Genomic DNA, 20471 nt, shown 5'->3' with positions numbered 1-20471 from the left:
GTTAAGGATCCTTTTGAATGACCCTGGAAAGTATTTATACATTGTCCCCATTGATTCCAGTTATACAGTCTGGTCTAGGCTACCGCTTCTCACAATATGCCAAAGTAGGAGGATTTTTCTGTGAGCATCCAGGCTGTTGTGATGGAATCTGCATGTGCCCGTTTCTGCACGGGATGTGAAGGCTCGAAGCTCTGATTTTTTTAATTTTTAAAAAAATTTATTATTATTTTGGGGATGCACCACTTTTTCAAATGAATAGAAAAAATCTGTCCCCCTTGACATGAAGAGTGCAGCGGGAGGAAAAGTCATTTCAGGGGGAAAGAGTATAATCTGTCATATTTTATAGCAGAGCTACTGCTGTCCCAGGCTGGAATTCTGCACCATGCAGTGAAACTGATTTGATTTCCTCCTGCACAGAGATGTGAGCTTAGGCCTTGGATCAGTCCCCAGTCTGGATGTAGATAGATTTTAAGACTTGGCAGACGGTGGCAATATGCCAATCATACAGTTACTGTGTGCCTTGATTAGCTGAACTGGCCATTATTTTTGTGTATTTTCAACCATGCAAGCACAGCAATGATGGCAGTGTCAGTCTGTCCAGGCTAAAATATTTCAACAGCTGTTGTGTTACTATGAAATCTGTACAGTAAAGGTCCCCAGAGGATGAATCCTCCTGACTCTGGCTTTCATACCAAAAAACTACTTTAAATTATATTAACAGCTAAAGTTTTACTTTATTGTTGGTGTAGACTCTGAGTGAGGTGGGTGCCAACAATTGTGGTCGTAGCTGAGAGCTGTCTGCTTGGGATCACCACAGCACTGGAACTTGTGGTAGCTTTTTGCTCTTTTTTTAATGCAGTTATCAGACAGATTACATGTATTGCTGTGCACTTAATTGTATCCAAGAGGTATTTTGCTCAATTTCAGTGAGTGAAATTCAATTTTTATTTTATTTATAGGTTTGCACTTATGAACATGTTCATAGTCAGTGACATTACTAAGTATGGACATCCATCCGTTTTCTACTGCCTGTCCAATTAAGAGTTGTGGTTTGGGGGCTGGAACTCATCCCAGTTTTCATTGGGCCAGAGGCGAATGACTGTGGGAGGAAGTCGGAGTAGCTGGAGAAAATCCACGCCAGCATGGGGAGAACATGCATACTCCACATAGAAAGGTTCCAGCCAGCCGGTTGATTCCAACCTGGACCTCCTTGGTGTGAGGCAACAGCGCTAGCTATGCCTTGTGATACTGTGCCGATGGCACCTCTGTTCTGCTACATGGACCACCCACTCACACAAATATATATTTAATTCTGGTTCCAAAAAATCCAAAATGGCACCGATCATGATGCCAAAATTATTCCAATTAACGTGCTTAGGCACACACCCATAACTCCAAATCTCCATTATGCAGTTGGATAAGTTATTAAATTCACCATCTTCAATGGAAACTTTTCATTGACACCAGCACTGATTTTTTTTTATACAGGTTGTAAGTATGTCTATTAAATGCTGTAAAACTGGACTAAAATGACATGGAAGTCTGTGGTGATTTTAATGACTCGCTTTTGGAGGCATCCTCAAGTGGCCACTCGAGGAACTGCAGTTTCTGGTGCTGTTTGTTGGCTTTATTTTTCAGCTGTCGGGGTTTCACCTTGATCACACAACACTTGATACTTCTAACCTGGTAGTCCACCAATCAGTGAGTCGCAGTGGCTAAGTCTGTGGTTCAGATTGAAATGTTATGTAACTCTTGGATGGACCGCCACAACATTTGCTCCAGAAATTCAAGTTCCCTCGGGGATGATGTCATCTGACTTTGCTGATCCCTTCAGTTTTCCTTTAGTAACACCAACAACGGGTCAAATAGCTCATTAATTCAGTGAACGCTTGACTGCTTATACTGGATGGATTGGCACCACATTGTGGGCAGAAATTCACGCTTTACAGGAAGTCTATTCTTCTTTGAATCCTTGGCTTTCTCATGTTAGTTCACTATGAGAGTAACTTTACTTCATTAAAAGTCCAACAGTCATTAATGACTGTTGGAAAGAATGCCAGACATTTGTGGTTCCCAGAGGATTCATTATAAAAACATGAGTCCACTGACTTTTTACATGAACCCATTATCAGGTCAAAGGTCAAAATGAGCCCAAAATGTTGGTTTATGACCAAAGTTTCTATTAGCCTTAATGCCTTGCAACTGCTAGATATTAAATCTAAAAAATTCAGCATGCCACAATTTTAAAAGTGAACTTGTTAGCATTTACCTGAAAGCCCTGTTTACTGCTGTAGACTCTTGGACTTATTATTCTAGAAAACTTTTTTGTTGTTTGCTTATTTTTGATATCTGGAAATATGGAAAATCGATGATGTAACAGATGTTCTTGCAGCAGGACGTCTGTTCTGGTCATCAGGCGTCTGTTTCTCTGCAGGTCACTCCGGTAAAAGGGCTGCAAAGCTCTGTGTGGACAGTTGATTAACAAAGAGGGAGACAGACAGACTAGCAGACAGAGATGGATAGAGGGCAGTGACCTTTCTACAGTGCAGTAGTAAGGTGAACTGGGAAAGCACTGAACAAATTGTCACTGTGAAAGGGCGAGTACCACATGGTAATGACAGACTCAACAGCTCCATGATGACAGATTGATTTCAGACAATATTCCTGGATTGTCAAGGAGGCCCCATTGCTGTCAGTGAGAGCTTTGCCAGTTCTTCCACCCCCTCCGTCTGTCTCGTCTTGCCTCTCCCCTTCTCTCCCCCCCGCTCTGTCTCGTCTCTTGTCTCACCCGCCTTTCTCTTTCCCTCACCTGCTCCACCCCCGGCTTTTCCCTCCCTCCCGCCGCTGTCTGAATTGCTCCATTCTGCCCAAACACTCTTGCTACATCACAGTCTGTCATTGGCCCTGTCCTGAAAGGCCTTGTTGACAAAGGCACTGGTGTAAAGTGCTTCCTAGTGTCATGGAGATTGGCTTGTCCTCAGACTGTACACTGGTGTAAGGTTCCTGGAAAGCCATAAGAGGTGTTTCACACCAAGCTTAGCTGTCATCATCATCGCAAAGACACACACACTTGGGTCCACTGGTGACTGATGCATGTCTGACTCAGATAGTTCTTGTTTACAGTCTCTGTGCTTCTCTGTCACTCACTGTACACAATGAGCCAAATGCAGGTTGGACACTTTTTTTTTCCAAACTGTGGAATGCAGTAAGGATGAAGGAGAAGGAGGAGGGTGTGAGAGGCAGGATGCATCTCACTGCTAAAAGATAAGAGGAAAAAAAAACCCAAAAAACAAAACAAGTCTTGCTATGAGGAAATAGTTTTTTTGTGCAGCATTTGTGCTCTGAAGCAGTGATCTGCAAGGGTTTTTTCCCTTTTCACATCTTAAAACTCCATGTATCCCATTGGTTATATATATCTGTGCACTATGGGATTAGAGGGTCAGTAGCTTTTGGTACAGACTGAAATGAGTCTGGTTGTGAGCACAGAAGTCTCACCCACACACTGCTCAAATCTGTTGCTTTCAAGGGGCCAAACAGAAGAAACAAACGGCAAAATTATTTTTTCCACAAGGTAAACGAACTGAGGAGCTCCAAAAAGATCTGCTATGAGATAAATAAGGATTATTTTGAACTGTGAATCATGCAAAGTGCTATTTAAGAATAAAAATAAAAATCAGGTGTTGGAATATAGCATAGCATAGCTTTTAAAGTAACCCAGCAGCTTAGTTATTGTTGGTTTCTGGTAAATACAATGAAGGTTGCAAAAGCCTCCATGTGGTGACTTATGCAAAGACTTAGCCTTACCTGCAAAGTTGATATCATGCCAGCAAAAGTCTTTGCAGGTTTTTCACCACCTGGCTCAGACTCAGCTGCAGCTCCTTGAACTCTTGGATGCCCAACGGTCTAAGTCCAAAATTAAAAACACAAAAAGTATCCTTTGATGTCTGAAGGGGGTAAATTTGCTCAATTATTGTGTGTGGTTTCTACAACTTTGTTGGCTTTTTACACCCTGCATAAAACATCTGCTTGTGACACCTAAATAGCTATTTTAGGTTTGAGTTTAGAAGTTTTTTGAGCAGTTTAACCAGTTCAAAGTCTTACACATTAGTACAGACATAAATTAAAAAACAAATCAGGGATTAAATTTACACAAATGTTATTCTTTTAAGACCATTTGAGTGTCTAGAATACCAGTTTATCTTATCAAGATGCTGTGAGGGAGAACTGCTCTATGCAGTTAAATACTAACCTGAAGTTTAATATTTAACACCCTGTGTTTTCTCTGGCGAGGGGGACTATGATAACATACAGATTAATACGAGTTTGTGTCTAAACATTCATATCTGTTTGTCTGCGAGGGAGAATAAGAAACAATGCACTGGCAGTGCAGTGCAGCCAAAACATGTGGGCATTCCCACAATGTCCCATTTAGTGCCAAGTGGTCGGCCAACCTCCAAACGTATTAGACAGACAGTAATAAACAGGTGCTTGTTGGTGCGCTGCTTTGTAATGGAGAGAGGGCAAAGTCTGTTTGAGTGTGTCATGTGGCCGAGGCTGAGTGCGGGCCAGGGAGTGGGGTGCGAGATTGTTGGGATTCTTGGTTGCTGCCGCCTAGGCCCACCTAATCGCCTTTTGCTCCCCCCTGCAGCCCTCCTCTCCTTATGAGCTCTGTTAAAGAAGGCCTCTCTGCCATCTTAGCCTCTGCTCCCTTCTGCTCTCTAAAGTGACCCTCCTCTCCTTAACCCTCACCCTGCTTCTCTCTCCTCTGCCTGATTTTATTTCTCTCCACGTCTCTGCTCTCTCCTTCTGTGTCTGCCACTCTGTTTGGCTTTCCTCTTTCCTCACAGCCTCCCCGCTGTTGCCTCTTCCCTGATAAGTGGCCCTAAGCACACACTCAGCCCGTGTGTGTGCACCAGGCCTTAGCCTAATGGAGTGAGATAAAACGGCTAGAGTGCCACTTGCTGTGCTCTCTTTATGACGGGACAAGCGCAGCAAGACTCACATTTGCATGAAAGATTGTGGCACTCCGTCGGTATGTTCAATTTTCTAGGAATTTTTGGGGAAAATATTTAAATTTCAGAAATATTTGAGGAAAAACGTGACTTTGTAACTCCAGATGAAAACATTTCCTAGTCTGACAGCACTTCCTTTGTTAAATTTGATAAGTACTGTAATCAGTATTTCAAATACACATGTAGCTTCTATGACATTATCCACTGGATTGTGACACTCTGTTTTACTTTACTGTTTTAAGTTTAGCATCTAGTTTTTTATGATAACAGACATGCCTAGCGAGGAGTTGATCTGACTTAGAATATGAGGCCACTGCACGCATTTCAGTCACAGGATAAAGCATACCCAGTCTTACCATTTATTTGTTCTAAATGTGGAGATATGTTATACAATATTGTCTACTTAAAGTAAGACTTTAAAGTAGCTGCTGAGATCATAACTTTATTAGGAAAGTATTGACGGAGGTCATAATGAAGTGAAAAGTAGGTTTTGTTTTTGTTTTTTTGGAACCACAAACGTCATTCCCTGCTGGCCACTGCAAAGAATGCAGGTTTAAGACAATTCTGCATGGGCTTCAGCAACAATGACCATAACCAACAGTGTGTTTGACAATCTCACACATATACAGTTTCATCATTTATAAAGGCTGAGTAGTAGACTTAAAAAATCAAAATGGTGTGAGTTATGCATTTGTTAAATTGCATTTGCACTTTACCTCTTGAAAACTTAGTAAGAATAACCCTTAAAGCTCTTTTCGGAACTGTGCAACTACCCATGAAAAAAAACCCCGGGAAACTTGTCATGGACTGTTACGTGACAAGCAGCTAGTGGAACTAGCAAACACAGTTAAACTCAAACTCACAGCTTTTATTTCACTGGCAAAATAGTCATTGAGTAAGGTAAGAACCATAGAAACCAAACCAAACATCTTATATCACATATTACTGAGGTGTCAAAACTCGTCATTTAGGGTTAAGGGGAGGTCGTCAAATATCGTTTTGTTGGGGCAGTTACTACACATTTGATGCACCAGCTCTCTGATGGCATGATACTGTTAAAATCATTTAAAGTACCTCTGTTTACTGTAAATGAGTAACATCACTCAGGATATTGTGCTATTCACCTTTAAATAAAGTGAAAAGAAGGGGAATCCCCTGACTCCTTTTTCCCACCACTACACAGCACAAGTCAGTGAAGTTCCTACTGTAACCAGAGTGCTATTTTTTGACACGTCTTTCAAGTCTCTTTGAAAGCAGTGTTTGTAATTAAAAGAGCATTCAAAGGGCAGCTCCTTCGTCAAGGCCAATGCCCTACTGCACAGACTTAAAGAAAGATCCTTTCCAATCTTTATCGCGTTCCTTCCTTCAGTGTTTGGGTAATCTTGCTAACACAGAGAAACAAACAGGCATCAACGATCCCTGATCAGCCCATAAATAAAGAAATGTCCCGTTTTCTGTGCTGGTTGATCAGGTAACATCCTGGAAAACCAACCTAGGAGGTGTTCTACTGCAAACCCCCTTTTTCACTTCCTAGTATTAAGACTAAAACGCAACAAGAAAGACCTCTATTAATTCAGGTTAAAGACTTTCCATAGGGTTCCATACTTCCACACACTTGGAAAAGTACAGTCTTCATGGAAACCCCTTAACCTGAAGTGAAAGAGACCTTTCACATAATCATAAAAGTTTTCCCCAGGATGCTTTTGGCAGTAAGCCACCTGGTTCTCAGCACATCTTCTCTTGTGATCAATTTGTTCCAAAAACAAGGGTCTAAATAATAAAATATAATATAAGGTACTTTTTCTGACGTTAGCAGAGGTTGTCTTTGCTTCAGGGGTAATAATAGACCTCTGATCCACATTTAAATGAATTAATCTGGTTTATTTACAAGTAGAAATATTCACTAATTAACTGTTTAAGTTGCACAGGAGAGAGTAGAGAGGAGACTAAAAAAGCTTACACACACGCACAGGCTTTTTGCTCCAGCCGAGGCAGCTGGGGCCGTCAAGTTTAATGAAATATAGCAGCTTAGAGTTCAAAGACTCCACAGTAGGGCCTGTTAAGGGTAAGCCGCGTGATGGAGATGTTTCCCGGAGCTTTATGACGCTGGAGTAATTCTTCTCTGTTTCTTTCCTGTTCTTTTGATGAGCAGTCGGCAGGAGGCTGTTGTTTTGCTGGGCGAAGGAAGCAGAGGCAGAGATGTTACTCCTCTGATTCTTCTTTAATCAGATAGATTGACAGGAGCATCTTATTCCCCTTTTCTTTTTATTCCACCCTGTTTCTGCTGTTTTTCTAGTCCCTCGTGTTATCCAATAGCTCCTCCTGTACTATTCCCACCACTAAAGCAGTTGCTATTCACCCCAGATCTGATGGTGCCACAGAAAGAGCCATTGTCCCGACTGGTCTTACCCGACTCTTATCTATTGATTGGAAAGGCGAGAGGGGAAAATAACCGGTATTGATTACCACACTGGGTGAAGCTGCTGGGCAGGACGTCTGGACGGGTAAGAAAAGACGGCATTCTTCACCCTCTGCTGCCTCACTGCTGTCAGAACAACCGCTCTCGCCACTCCACGTATCCCATCCCCTTTCACCCAGCCTCCCCTTCCCACCCTCACCTCCGCCTTTCTTGAATTGCCAAGATGGCTCTCCTCCCCGGTCTCACTGTTTTATGCAGATTTTTATCTCTGTTTGTGAAATGTATAGCCGAGCGCAGCAGAAGCAGCCCCTGAACAGAAGCTCTGGCCTTTCACACACTCCCTGAGCTGCGGTGTCCACCTCACCTTTCACCCAACCCCTCCGGTCTCAAGTGAAGTCTTCGGCTCTGGATTTGGTTTCCAGCTGGAGTTTTTCACCCCCCTCATTGTCTCTCATATTCCTTGAACTTTGCTTTTATTTGTTCATTTTTTTTAACTTGTATTATGCCATTGGTCCTAAGGCTTTAAGAAAATGTGTTGTAGAATGCTTCCCTGGATGCACAGGCTCCATTAAACTCCTTCTTCTGCCTTCTGCTGAGCTAACACAGTGCTCCTGAGGAGGAGGAAGCATTCTCCAGCTCCTGTCTGTCTCTGCGCCTCTTATCCTTTATGTAAATACTGCACACTGAAGACACATTCGCTCAGATCTGTGTTTATCTTAGTAATGAATCACTACAGTCTGCCTGCGTGCAAAAGCCTTTTGATGCCTTAGAAAATTCCTGCAGTTGGCTGGAGATTAAGCAACAAAATGCTTTTTATTGGAAAATGTTTGAATAACTGTATCGTGCATTGAGGCGGACAGTGTTGCGTGCATTATGGGGTTGGTCTCATTGTGGTTGGTTAACTTCCAGCTGTTCTCTATTGGTACGGCTGTCAGCAGCCTAGTCAGCCTTTTATTCACATGTTTGCAATGATTAAGGCCGAAGCACTTTGTATGGACTAGAAAATGCATGTACACATCATTACAAATCCACAGGTGTTTAGTAAAAGAGGAAAAAAAATAAACAAGGAGAAAGCTGCCAGCACATCTGAGCGTTGCTCAAGCCTGGAAGCTTTTGTAGTCTTTAACTTTTTAATTTATTATTTTTTATTTCTTTCATTCTCTTCCTGACATTTCCTAACATATTTCCCTCCACAGATGCCTGCACAACAGATCAACTGCTCATTAACCCGCTCACAAGGTTTCGTAAAAGCTGGCTATATTTAGTCTGAATCACAAGAATGCTTCTTATTGAATGTGCCCCTTTCTCTTAAAATAATCCATCACCAAATTGAGCAAAGAAAAACAGAGCTAATTCTGTGAGTCGCCAGGCCTCCTCCTCCTCCTCTTCCTGCACTATGAAAGATTCCATTCACACATGAAGCTCGCTTATAATAAGCAGCGCTTTACCAGCGCAGCAGTACGGAAAAGCCCATATGGTCACGTGTATCATTTTCCAGCAATTCCAACAATTTAAGTAAACGCTCACCAGTTTCTCATGAGTCGGGCAGATGTCCATTTATCCCTGTGTCTGTAGAGGACTGATACTTTGTGAGGTAACCAGAAAAGAGTCTGTTGCAGTACAATCGACCTCCTCTATGGTGTGATGACAAATTGAATATCAGGCATCTTAAACTGTGTATCTTAAAAGGGCAATAATTTCCCATTTCTCAGACCTGGAGTTGTTGTTGCACAGAAGGCCTCTGTGTGCTTTCAAAGCTTTTAACTCCAAGGTTAAGAGAACCTGTCCTTGAGAGGGCGGAGGTGGAGGAGTAGAATGGAGCCCCCCCACCCTCGAAGAAACGATGCAATCATGCACACAACACAAACACTTCTGAAGTTATTCAGACGATGTCCTTGATTTCAGCACTTCTTCATGCCTTGTTTTTCAAAAAAGACTTCAAAAGCTTTGGAGGAACGGAGATTGAGGGAGGAAGTCATTTTGTTGCACATTCCTCGCACTCGGAGCAACAGCCAAAACTGTAATAAGCCAAAAAAGCTCAGGAGTGGCTCGAGTGTCCAAGTTCAAGATCACCCAGACCCTTTCATCACAACCGAAGGAATCTTTTGATATTTTTGGCAACACACCAACTTGGATTTGTGTTCTGGTTTTTGAATAATTAGCTAGCTGGTCAATTCAAGCAATAACGTAGCCATCATTTACTGAGAACTGCTGGACTTGCTGGACAGGTGAGAGCAGCCAGTCAGCCTTCAGTTTGCTGCTGAAAAACTCATTTTAACAGCGTTAGTAATGGAGTCTTCCTCAGCACCTCCTCAATTTAGACACTTTTTAGCATTTTCATTACATGAAAGTAGATCATGTTAAACGTCAGATGTTCTTGTATAGTGTCAGTGTGGTCTGTTGTTCATTATTGTAAGTCATGGAATTTAAATTGTATCGACTGCTCTCAGTTTTTAACTCATGCAAGTTTAGATAATAAATAGCGTCTATTTTTCAAAGTCACGCTATTCAAAAATTGATCCCAGCACAATTGATCGATGTGACAGATCTAAGCCATATGCTTTATTCCTGCCATAAACTGCAAAAATATTAGACCGATTATTATACAGTTATGTCCAATGAAGCAATTTCAGTCAGGTTGACACTGAGCTCTGTCCAGGGGCGTTTGTAGTATTTTTTTAAATGGGTGGAAGAAGGTGGGGGGGGGGGGGGGGGGGGGAGACAATCAGAAATAACTGTTGAAAACAGCCTTAGAAGACATATTCATGAGCATCTTTCCATTAATAGAACAATAGAACAACCCATTTCCTAAAAAAATGATAGTAAGCAATTATTCATTGAACAGTATTTATTTGTAAGAAACAATATTATTATTATATACAAGGACCAGTGTATTTTCATTTAAAAATCACAGCTGCAACTTCCTGAAGGAGACCCACCCCTGAAGTGTCATGACCCGGACCACAAGACACGGAGACCGTCAGGCCCACCGAAGACAGCGCCGCGGATAGCTTTCCCCTCCACACCAATGACTGAGAAAACTCAGGCTGCAAAAGTGCAACATGGCAGCTGTTGCGTCGTCCATCTTTCATGCAGTCATTGATACAACTAAAAAGAAAACAGACGATAAAGTTCAGTGAATTTCATTATTTAGCTTGCTAATACTTTGACCTGAATGTTTACACCACTGACAGAAAATAAAAAGAGACAGAAATACAAGTTAAAATTCGGAATTTGTTTTATTGATTTGGAAATTTTTAACATATTGCTAATCAATTTGATTTAAATAGGGCCCAATAACAAAAGCTGATTGAAAGTGCTATATATTATAAAGACCCTACAATGCAAGAGAGAAAACCCAACAATCTGATGATCCACTATGAGCAAGCACTTGGCAACAGTGGGCAGGAAAGAAAAATCCTTTTAATGGAAGGAAACCTGCGGCAGAACCAGGCTCAGTCGGTTGAGGGATTTTAATCCAGTTATAATCAAATTTCTCTCTTGCTACGACATTTTTGATGTTATGTATTTAGGTATTCATCTGCAAGGAAAAAGATGACCATTTTTCCTTCAAGATGAATACTAAGTTGATGTTAAAAAACACCACTTCAAGTTGTGCGTCTTAATGGCTCGGTGATGGTTTTGGCCAATGCAATGAAAAACCTGACAATGGCATTTGGCTTCTTTTCTGCTTCTGACAGATGTTTAGTCAAGCTAGATGCAATGTTTTTTACTGCTGTGGATTTCTGTAACTCCCAATAAAAGGTAGATCTGATTGAGAAACCATGGGATACTGCAGTAATCTCACAAGGCTGTGTGCTTTTTGGCTGTAATCGTGACAATAATTTTTAAAAATGATGGCAGCTGGAATAGGCTCCAGCCCCCGCAAGCTGCATGAGAAGAAGAAGATGAACGTATCATCGTGCCATTATCAATAAGACTCAAAACTAGAAAAGAAAAGAAACTATTCAGCTTGAGAACCATCGTAGTTTTCGCAGTTTTCTGTACAATTGTACATCTTTTTGGAACCACAGGCTCTGCCACCTGCTGGCCATTATATAGAATAGATTTGGCTTCATTTTTTGTTAATACACAACAGGATTTCTTCAGGTATTTAATTCTTATCTATTAAGTAGTTATGTTGCTGTTGTGGGAAAGGCCTTTATTAGTAGAAAACACTGTTTGTTGACTGTTTATAAAGAAAGAAAACATTAATATAACACAACATGAAGGGTGTCAGTCATGATGGTGATTGGCAGCTTTTTTCACCTTTAAGCACAACCAGACTTGCCCTGAGAGGAACGAGTATGTAATCAGTTTGGTTTATTTGTCTGTCTAGCGGCTACAGTTTTCATATCATATCTGATTTAATTGTGGTGAAAATTGGAACTTCAAGGTCACACCAAATGTGAAAATCAGGAAAATTTGTATTACCCTCATTTTTTATGGATTATCTTCAAAATTCACAACAATATACTAGGCCTTTGGGGACATCAGTACCTAGGGTGGCTAAGCATTTGAATATGACCTTTATTGCTAGCGTCCGCTGAAGGTCAAAATTTGCGCCTCACAATGCTGCCATGAAGTTTTGCAAAATCACAAACTGCTTGAATATATTTTAAAATCTCGAGTTTTTACAGCTTAGATAAGCCAAAGATTTCAGCCAGTTCTGCTCCAGTCATATGGATAAAGAAGATAAAATACACCATTTTAGTATGTAATGTTTCAAGGTCATGGGGTCAAAGGTCAGACATCAAAGTGTTGTTATGAAAACAGACTGACGTCATCCTGTCAGTCTGCAATAAAAGCATCATAAAACATCAAAGTTTTAGTATAGTCATTGCCCTTCGGGGGGGAGTGCCGCTCTCTGACTCCTCTAGTTTCCTCTCGTTTCCAGTCCATAGATTTTTCATAGAGAGACACATTTAAGGAGACCAAAATCTTCCTGCCTTTATGTTTAGATTCAGTAACTGGCACATCATATCATGTTTATTCAAGTACAAAAACTTGGAGGTTAGAGATGGAACTGTTTTTTTCCTGTGTCAGTATTTATCAGAAACTTCTTCTCATCTAACTTGCACTGATAAAGGAAATAAGGTTACTTCTCCAACCCTCAAATTATTCCTTTATGTTGGAAAGGACACATTTAGCGACAGAAAAATGGGCCTGTAAATGAAGCAGCAGTGAGAGTTCAGGTTAGCCAAAACCACCACAAACATAAAGCCAACAGAAATCTCAGCTTGGAAGGAAATCCTCCTCTGGAAGGTCGGCGTGAATTTACTGTAAGTATCGAACACTCTGCAAAGAAGTGCAAAAAAAATAAAGTTCACCCTTGTTTTTTTTTTTTAAATTTTATTTATTTTTTATGAATGGAAACGGGGCATTCAGAAGTTCTCTTGTCTCTTTTTATTTTCTTCCGACTTGTACTTACGTCTCAAGAAATATATTTTGCAGCTTTGACAGAAGCATTTCCTTTGCAAGTTCAATCTGTTTTGATGCTTTACTTCAGCTAAACCTTTGACATGAATCAGGCCTTGTTTTTGTAAGTCACTCCTCTCCATTAATCCAGAAGGGACACATGGTTGAGTGGCTTGTGAGACCATAAGTCGGAAGAGATAACTGTAGCCTATTTGTTCAAGATTTGGCAGAAATGTATTTATGTTTTCCCGAGGCGGTTAAATCCTTTAGGACTCGCGGTCCATATGAGCTCGAGCAGCACTGAGCCAACGCTGGGACGTGTCTGTGGTCCTAAATCAGATCCTACAGAGGAGAAACAGTGAGCGTCTCTGTTCTGATTTCCTAGTAGCTGTGGAGTGAGATACGGGCCAGCTGACAACAGCCAAAAAGACTGCGGTTGCATTTTCTCCACAGACATAAACAATGACACTTCCAATTTCCTGTGCGTGCTGTGGACCAGGAAAGGACATCCACAGAGAGAAAGGGAAAACTCTCAGTTTATGGGTGAAGGAAAGAGGGTTTCGTTGCTTTTATGCTGCTTTTACGCTGAAATATTTCTTCTTTTTTTTTTACTTATACAGCTGTATGTATTTTTTTGAGCGAGAAAAAAAGAGACTGAGTCTGTCACGGTTCTGGGTCCGTTGGACCCGGTATTTTGAGTTTATTATGTTTTGGTTTATTTTTGCATTATGGATTGTTTTCTGATGTTCTGGTGCTTTGTTTATTATTGTCATTATGGATCTGTTTCTGTTATTCTTGGTGAGGGATCAGTTCTTAGGTTTTGGGTTCTCATGTGTGTTGCAGTTTCTGTTCAGTGTCATGTCTGCATCTGGTTTAGTACTTCTTGTTTCCTGTCTTATTGTGAAAGTCTTTGTCTAATGTTAGTGTGTGCAGCTTAGCTCCCCCGTCTCGTTAGCCCTGATCTCCCCCAGCTGTGTCTCCCTTCTGTTGCCCATTCCCTCATTACTACCCTGTGTATTTAAGCCCTGTGTTTTCCCATGCTCGGGGTCATGTCGTAACATCATATTATACCTGTGTGTGTTTCTGTTCTCCATAGTCCGTGTTCACTTCATGTTTTGTTTTTGTACCAGCAATAAAGCTGAGGTTTTTGAGTTTCAAGTTAGTGTCTGAGTCCTGCGTTTGGATCCTCCTTTACGCCTGCCCGCACACAGAGCCCTGACAGAGTTAAAGATTTTTGGCTTTAGAAATGATAGCGGCCCAGATGTTGTACCTGCAGCTGAGATACATCTGTAAGCAAAGTGATGGATGCCAGGGGGAGTTACCTGTGTCAGGATAATGAACTTCTTGTTTACCATATGTGTGAAATGCACTGAAGGAATGTGACTCCTGTGCGTGCGTGTGTATGCATGCATGCATTGGGAGAGGCCATGCGTACATACCCTTTCCATTGTTTTTACTGCGAGCAGAGCGCCCATTTGTCCTGAGCCGCAGTTTGTGCTCTGTGTACTTTTGAGGTCTGTCGCAGGTATAGGGTTTGGTTGCATTTCCTCCCCCTCTTTGCGCTCCCTCGAGCTCCTGTTTCTCCTCCGCGTCTGCTCTGCTCAGTAATTCAGGGTTTTGTTTAGTTTTTGATGGGGGGTTAGTCGGAGGCCCGGCGCTGTGCGACCAGCGGCGCAGGCCTCCTAACACCATCACAGGGTGTTTCGGCCTGCTTCACTTCACCAGATCTGAGGGCCCAGACCCGAGCCAATTAAGCGCCGGGAGAATAGGCTGCTGTCCGTCTCGCTGAGAACCGCCCCCTCTCATCTCTTTGATGTCTTGCACGCTACACATAACCAGAGCCAGAACACTTCACCCTCTCTGTGCAGGCAGTGAACGACAGGGCTTAACCAATTATTACAATCTGGTTTCAAGATTTTGGGTAATCATTGAGAAGATGACAAATTGCCTCTATCTCGTTTCATCTGCCTCTGATCTCACTGTTTTAGACTCTGGTTTGATCCTGATAAGTCAGGATTCACATGCTTTTTTTTCCACTTGCAAGTGTGAATAAAGCTGTTTTTTCATTATCACTCAGTTATAATCTGTCATGCAAATTAAAAGATTTTTAGATTTTAATGGTTTGACTGCTGTTACTTTTAAATGTTACTAAAAGAAGAAAAACAAACTAAATGATACATGTCTACTTCATCCTAAAGACTCTTAATCCCTCTTCAGGTGATGTTTCATTGTCTGTTACACTATGATGGGGGGAAACACAGTGAGTTGCTGCGTGCTTTTAATGTTTTTGGCCTACAAATGCTAAAAGATGTGGAGCACCATCTGAATATTGTGGTCAGCCACAGAAACACATTTTCACTGTTAACAAAACAACTTTATCACGTGGCCCCCTTTTTTATAAGGCTCTCAGTTGACAGTGATGCAATGCACATTATTGCACAGACAACAATAACGTTGCAGAAAGAAAGGCAGAAGACAAAAAGCAGGTAAATGAGCAAAATATATTAAGTATAAAGCATTTAAATAGTAAAGAACAACAAAAGCAGCCAAAAATCAGTAGAGTGGGGACATTCGATTGTGAAAAGAAGATTATGTAGTGCTTTGGAGCTATAATGTTATTTCATCATGAGTCTACAAAGGATTTAAGCTGATTTCTATCTCACTATATTTTAATGGTGTCTAAAACCAACCAGACTAACGTTTTCCTTCAACATCTTTTTAATTCTCGTTTCTGTTCACTGGTTTTGCCTGAAGATGCTCTCAGTGTCATCATAAAAAGCAAAGAAGAGAAAAAGATGATCTGAAAGTGAGCGTTCACATTTACTGACTTAAATGTGAGCTGTTACATATGAGGAAATATATGAGACATTATAATTGCATATTTTCTTGCATCCTCAGGACCTCCACGGGTGTCTGACAAAGTTGAGCACAGACAGACGGCCCGGGTGGGCAGTGCCATCAAGCTGCCATGTCCGGTGGAAGGAGACCCTCCACCCCTCAAAATGTGGACCAAAGACGCACGCAACATCCACAGTGGCTGGATACGCTTCCGCATCCTCCGCATGGGCCTGAAGATCAAAGAGGTGGAGACGGATGATGCGGGGACCTACATCTGCAAAGCAACAAACGGCTTTGGTAGCGTTAACGTCAACTACACCCTCATCGTCATTGGTGAGTGCGGACGGAGTTCGGTTTGGATAACCTGCCCCTCGGCAGGCTCACGAGATGAGATCATTGGCTCGCAGAAAAATGTGTCATTCTTGTTAATGCAGCAACTATAAAACATGAAGTCACCTGTCTCTTAACTAAAACCAGAAACAGCGGCAGTGAGTCAGTCCCTGATTTGTACTGTCGGGCCTCATCAGTTCTGCTGTGGTGTTTAGGGGCCAGATTTGTAGCTTTTCCCGGCAGTCAGAAATCTCACCCCAGTTTAAATGTTAAACGAAAGCATCGCTCACAGAGGTCAAGGTCTAAAACAAGTAGATTTATGGAGGTTTAGTGGCTGATCCTCTCATCTGTTCTATGTGTTGCTGCCTCTACCTCTGTCTGCCCAAAGTCAACAGCGGCACGGGATATTGTTTCATACTACTTCATCCTCCGTGACTCAATTGGATCTCCAGCTCTTCCTTTTCCTTAGGCCACACTCTTTAGAGGAAGGAGGTCTGCAGCCTCACAATAAGAAACACATTCAGTGTAAAAGTTTGTCTCCAGCCTCTCCCGCAGCTCTTGTAAGAGCACAATCTGACCGAGTGTGTTACTCTTTTGCACACTTTTGAACACAGTGCATTTCCTCTGCGCTACAGCAGCACATGATGAATGAGCGGAGTGGAGCGTGAAGGCTGTGTTTATTCTAATTACTCTAAGATGCCTAATTTGGGCCAGAGTCTGTGCGCTCTCGCAGGAGGAGTTACAGTCGGGTCTTGTGACAGGCGTGCTTCAGACGAAGAAGAGCCATAATCAGGCACAAGCAGAAAACACAAATCACTTCAGAAAACGGCCCTTATTGCAGTTAAGCATGCGCATGAGTGGGGAATAGATGAGACCAAAGTTTATTTTAGGGTCTCCCTCTGTCTGTTGCTGGTGAGTTGAAAATGAGGGTGTCTGTTGATTGGGCTAAAATGAAAGGTTGGAGACTGGGGCACGGGGCCAGCTATAATGGTTTGTAGTATAGTTGTGCTGTATAGTATCAAAGTCAGACGTGGCTATGGCTGTATGTGTAGTTAAAGGACATTCCTGTGAACTTTTTATAGTGAGTGTAAAGAATTTGTTAAAGATGGAGCTGGCAGTCTTGGTAGTGAAAATACAGAGTTCAGCTAAAGTTAGAGTTAAATCTGAATTGCTGGAAGTTTTAGATGACGTGTGAGCACTCACTGTAGCTAGGCATACACTCACCAGTCACTTTATTAGGTAATATTGTCAGAAATTTCACTACTAGAATTTTTCCACAAAACCATCTCTAAGGTTTACAGAGAAGAAGCATAAGAAGACAAATGTGACATGCCTTGTTGTCGGAGGTCAGAGTTAGAAGGCCAGAGTGCTTCGGTTCAAATAACCACTAGTTTCAACCACAGTATGTAGAAGAGTAGCAGAAGAGCACACCAGGTGCCCCTCCTGTCAGCTAAGAACAGGAAACTGATGCTAAATTCAGACAAACTCACAAAATTGGACTATATAAGACTAGAAAAACGTATTCAGATGCATTCAGATGGGAGGCACGACATCACCCTGCCTTGTATCGACAGTATTGTTCCTGGCCATGTCCATTCCTTTGTGACCACAGAGTATCCATCTTTAATGGGTGCTTGCAGAAGGATAATGTGCCTGTGCCCTCAGATCATCTCAAAATTTTTGAACATGACAGTAAGTTCACTCTACTCAAATTGCCTCCTCAGCCACCAGATCTCAGTCCAGTAGAGCACCTTTAGGAGGGGTGAAACATGAAATTCACATCATGGATGTGCAGCTGGCAAATCTGCAGCAGCTGTGTGATGCTTTTGTGTCAACATGGACCAAAAACTCTGAGGACTGTTCTGTGAATCTGTGCCGTGAAAGCAAAAGGGGTTCTAACCCAGTAATAACAAGACGTATCTAATAAAATGGCCATTGAATGTATGTGTAGGTGAAAGCAGTGATAGAAGCTTGAGGTCCAGTTGAGGTTCAAGTACTGAAATGTAGTAATTGTAGCAGAAGCTGACCTGGGACTGTGAGTTAAAGTGGAAGCAGGTAGTTGGGTCCTTATATGTTTGGATGTGGGTGTCGGGTTTTCCCCTGAAATCAGAAACATGTTTGCCGAGTAATCTAACTACTTAAAGTAAGTTAGGCAAGTAATTTAATGAATCGTCTATGTTGAAAAGGTCTTTTCGCAGCATGTTCAAACTGTTTTGTTAGTAAATAAACATTTATTATGAAACTTTCCAGCCTGCACTTCCAGGAATTCTGTCAGTTTGTGTCTGGAAATTCAGAAAAAACAATTATCAAGTACTTTTTGTATTCCTTAAAGATTTGTGAAAAAGCAAGGAGTATTATTTAGGGGATTGTACTTTATCATTTTCATTGAAACTTGACAAATATAAACTAGTTGTGACATTTTTAGATCTCTTTCCAAGTTGAGAAAAAGCTTAACTAAACAACCAAATAAGTATTAAAAAAGAAAAAGAAAAAAGGAGCTCCGAAACTTTCCAGACCGATGTTTTCTTTGAACATGTGAGATGACCGATTTTTGAAAATGAAGTATTTATCCAGAGTGGAGCCAGAGGTTATTTGGGCTATATTTTTTATTTAAATATTGATTTAAAGTTGGGAGATAAAGACACGCAGGCATACACACTCTCACACACAGTTAACCGATTAATCTCACTGATAAATAACTTTCTCCCTGAGGATAATTTGTGTGGTTTGACTTTCTGTTGTGGCTCCGCTGAGTGAGAAGACAAATGAACAGTTAGATGTTGCTGGCATGAAGCTGGCACTGATTCCTTTGAGATCAGAGATTGCTTTGAGTAGAGCATGCATTGCCCTACTCCTCTTTGAGACTTCTTAAAAAAAAATCCTTTGCAAGTTTAATCTTAAGTCTTTCTTGGAAGCATATTTCCATGAGATTGTTATCAGAAGTCTGTTGACCCTTTATGGAGTTACCTGGAGACTTTCTGGCCTGACTCTTAATCCTGAACTGGCTTGTTCCATTTCCTACTTATCCTCGGGTGCTGGTGGCAATGAGTGCATAACAAATGGACTCTGCATTTCTCAAGAACACCCCCTCCTCTGTTTCAGCTCTCTTGTCTATCATCCCATTACTCGCTGGCAGGCCATCGCCGCAGCGTTTGTTTTTATAGGTAATTGTTCCATCAGGGGTGCATTTTCATTCGGGTTGCCACAAAGATTATGGGAGCCTCATTGTCAAAATACTTGCAGGACTGAAGTCAGATTAATACAGCCAAATAGTCTGCAATTATCATGAGCAACACTTTCCAGTAACACTGAATCACCTAATTGTGTACGGTTTTTAATTTAGCTGCATGCTGTAAAACCTGCTGTCCGTGTGTGTGTGTTTAGGGGATAAATTATGGTGCTTAGAGAGATCAGAGAACATAGTTTATTTATTTGAAATTCTGTAAATGAGGGGTAGCGGGCTCCAAGCACAACTGAAGTATCCATCATGTGCGTGTATTATTTTTACTGGAGCGAACATGTTAAGAGGAGCAACTGCATTCAGTTATAGTGCCGGTCAGGGGAGGAGGGTCAGCTAAATCCTGGCAGCTGTTCAAGTTCAGCATGGAGAGCATAACTCCTAAGACATCGCTTGGGACCCGGCAGAGAGGCCAAGCAGAAGAAAAACAGTAAGATAAAGATTGTGGAGTGAGACTGGAAGTGCGAGAGTGAGAGGTTTTGCGGGCTGATCCGTGGAGGCGGGGTGGAGGGGGTTCCACTGAGGCTGGAGAGATATCCCTCTTCCCATCTGCCAGCGGACAGCGTGTCCTCCCAAGAGCTATCTGAAGAATCTGGTCAGTCAGTGCAACATGGCGCCTCCTCAATCCCTCCAGCTGGCTGTTTGGGCCCTGTTTGGGGTGGTCTCCTGACAACTGGCCCCCATCACCTCCTAGCACCCCTGCCAGGATAGACCGATGCATGCAGCAGTCTCATCCTCAGCTGCTCGGGCTACAGCAAGGCTTCACGAGGATTAATATGGGATTGTCTGATTAGCATTTAGAGGATTGCATGTTAATGTTTATGTCTGTGCAGATTAAATATTACAGGATTAGCGCTCCTTATTTTAGGGTGAAAATGTTGGCTCGCATTGTTCATTTTTCTCCTCTCTCTAGAGATGTTGTCAGGCTGGATAAACTGCCATGTGTCTCACTGATCACATGTGAGAGCTGTTTGGAGATTTCCAGAGTGTGATGCAAGGCCACTGAGCATAACTTTCCCTGGACATTAGTGTCCCCAACAACATCTGGAGCTCATTGTGACCCCAAATCATCCAGGCCTTTTCCTGTGGTTCAGCTGGCACAGGAGGCCAGTGTATCGTGACCTGTTTCCTGCGGCTGGATTTGTGAATGAAGTGGGAGGGAATGGCGTCAGACCCCAAACACTGTAGCTAGATCATGAATGAATGGGAGCTGTGT

At 42.0% G+C, this 20471-nt stretch overlaps 1 protein-coding gene across 1 annotated transcript in view; it reads left to right on the top strand.

The window, feature by feature from the left end:
- The window catches only part of LOC113012268 (fibroblast growth factor receptor-like 1), a 33555-nt gene that overhangs the window by 6351 nt on the left and 6733 nt on the right, over nucleotides 1–20471 (top strand). Inside the window, exon 3 of the mRNA XM_026152367.1 lies at nucleotides 15748–16020. Coding sequence (XP_026008152.1) covers nucleotides 15748–16020 — 273 coding nt within the window. The remainder of the gene's footprint in view (nucleotides 1–15747; nucleotides 16021–20471) is intronic.

This window comes from Astatotilapia calliptera, chromosome 19, assembly GCF_900246225.1.
Source record: "Astatotilapia calliptera chromosome 19, fAstCal1.2, whole genome shotgun sequence".
Classification (NCBI taxonomy): Eukaryota; Metazoa; Chordata; class Actinopteri; order Cichliformes; family Cichlidae; genus Astatotilapia; species Astatotilapia calliptera.
The sequence above is the reverse complement of the archived record's forward strand: the minus strand, read 5'-3'. Positions and strand labels throughout refer to the sequence as shown.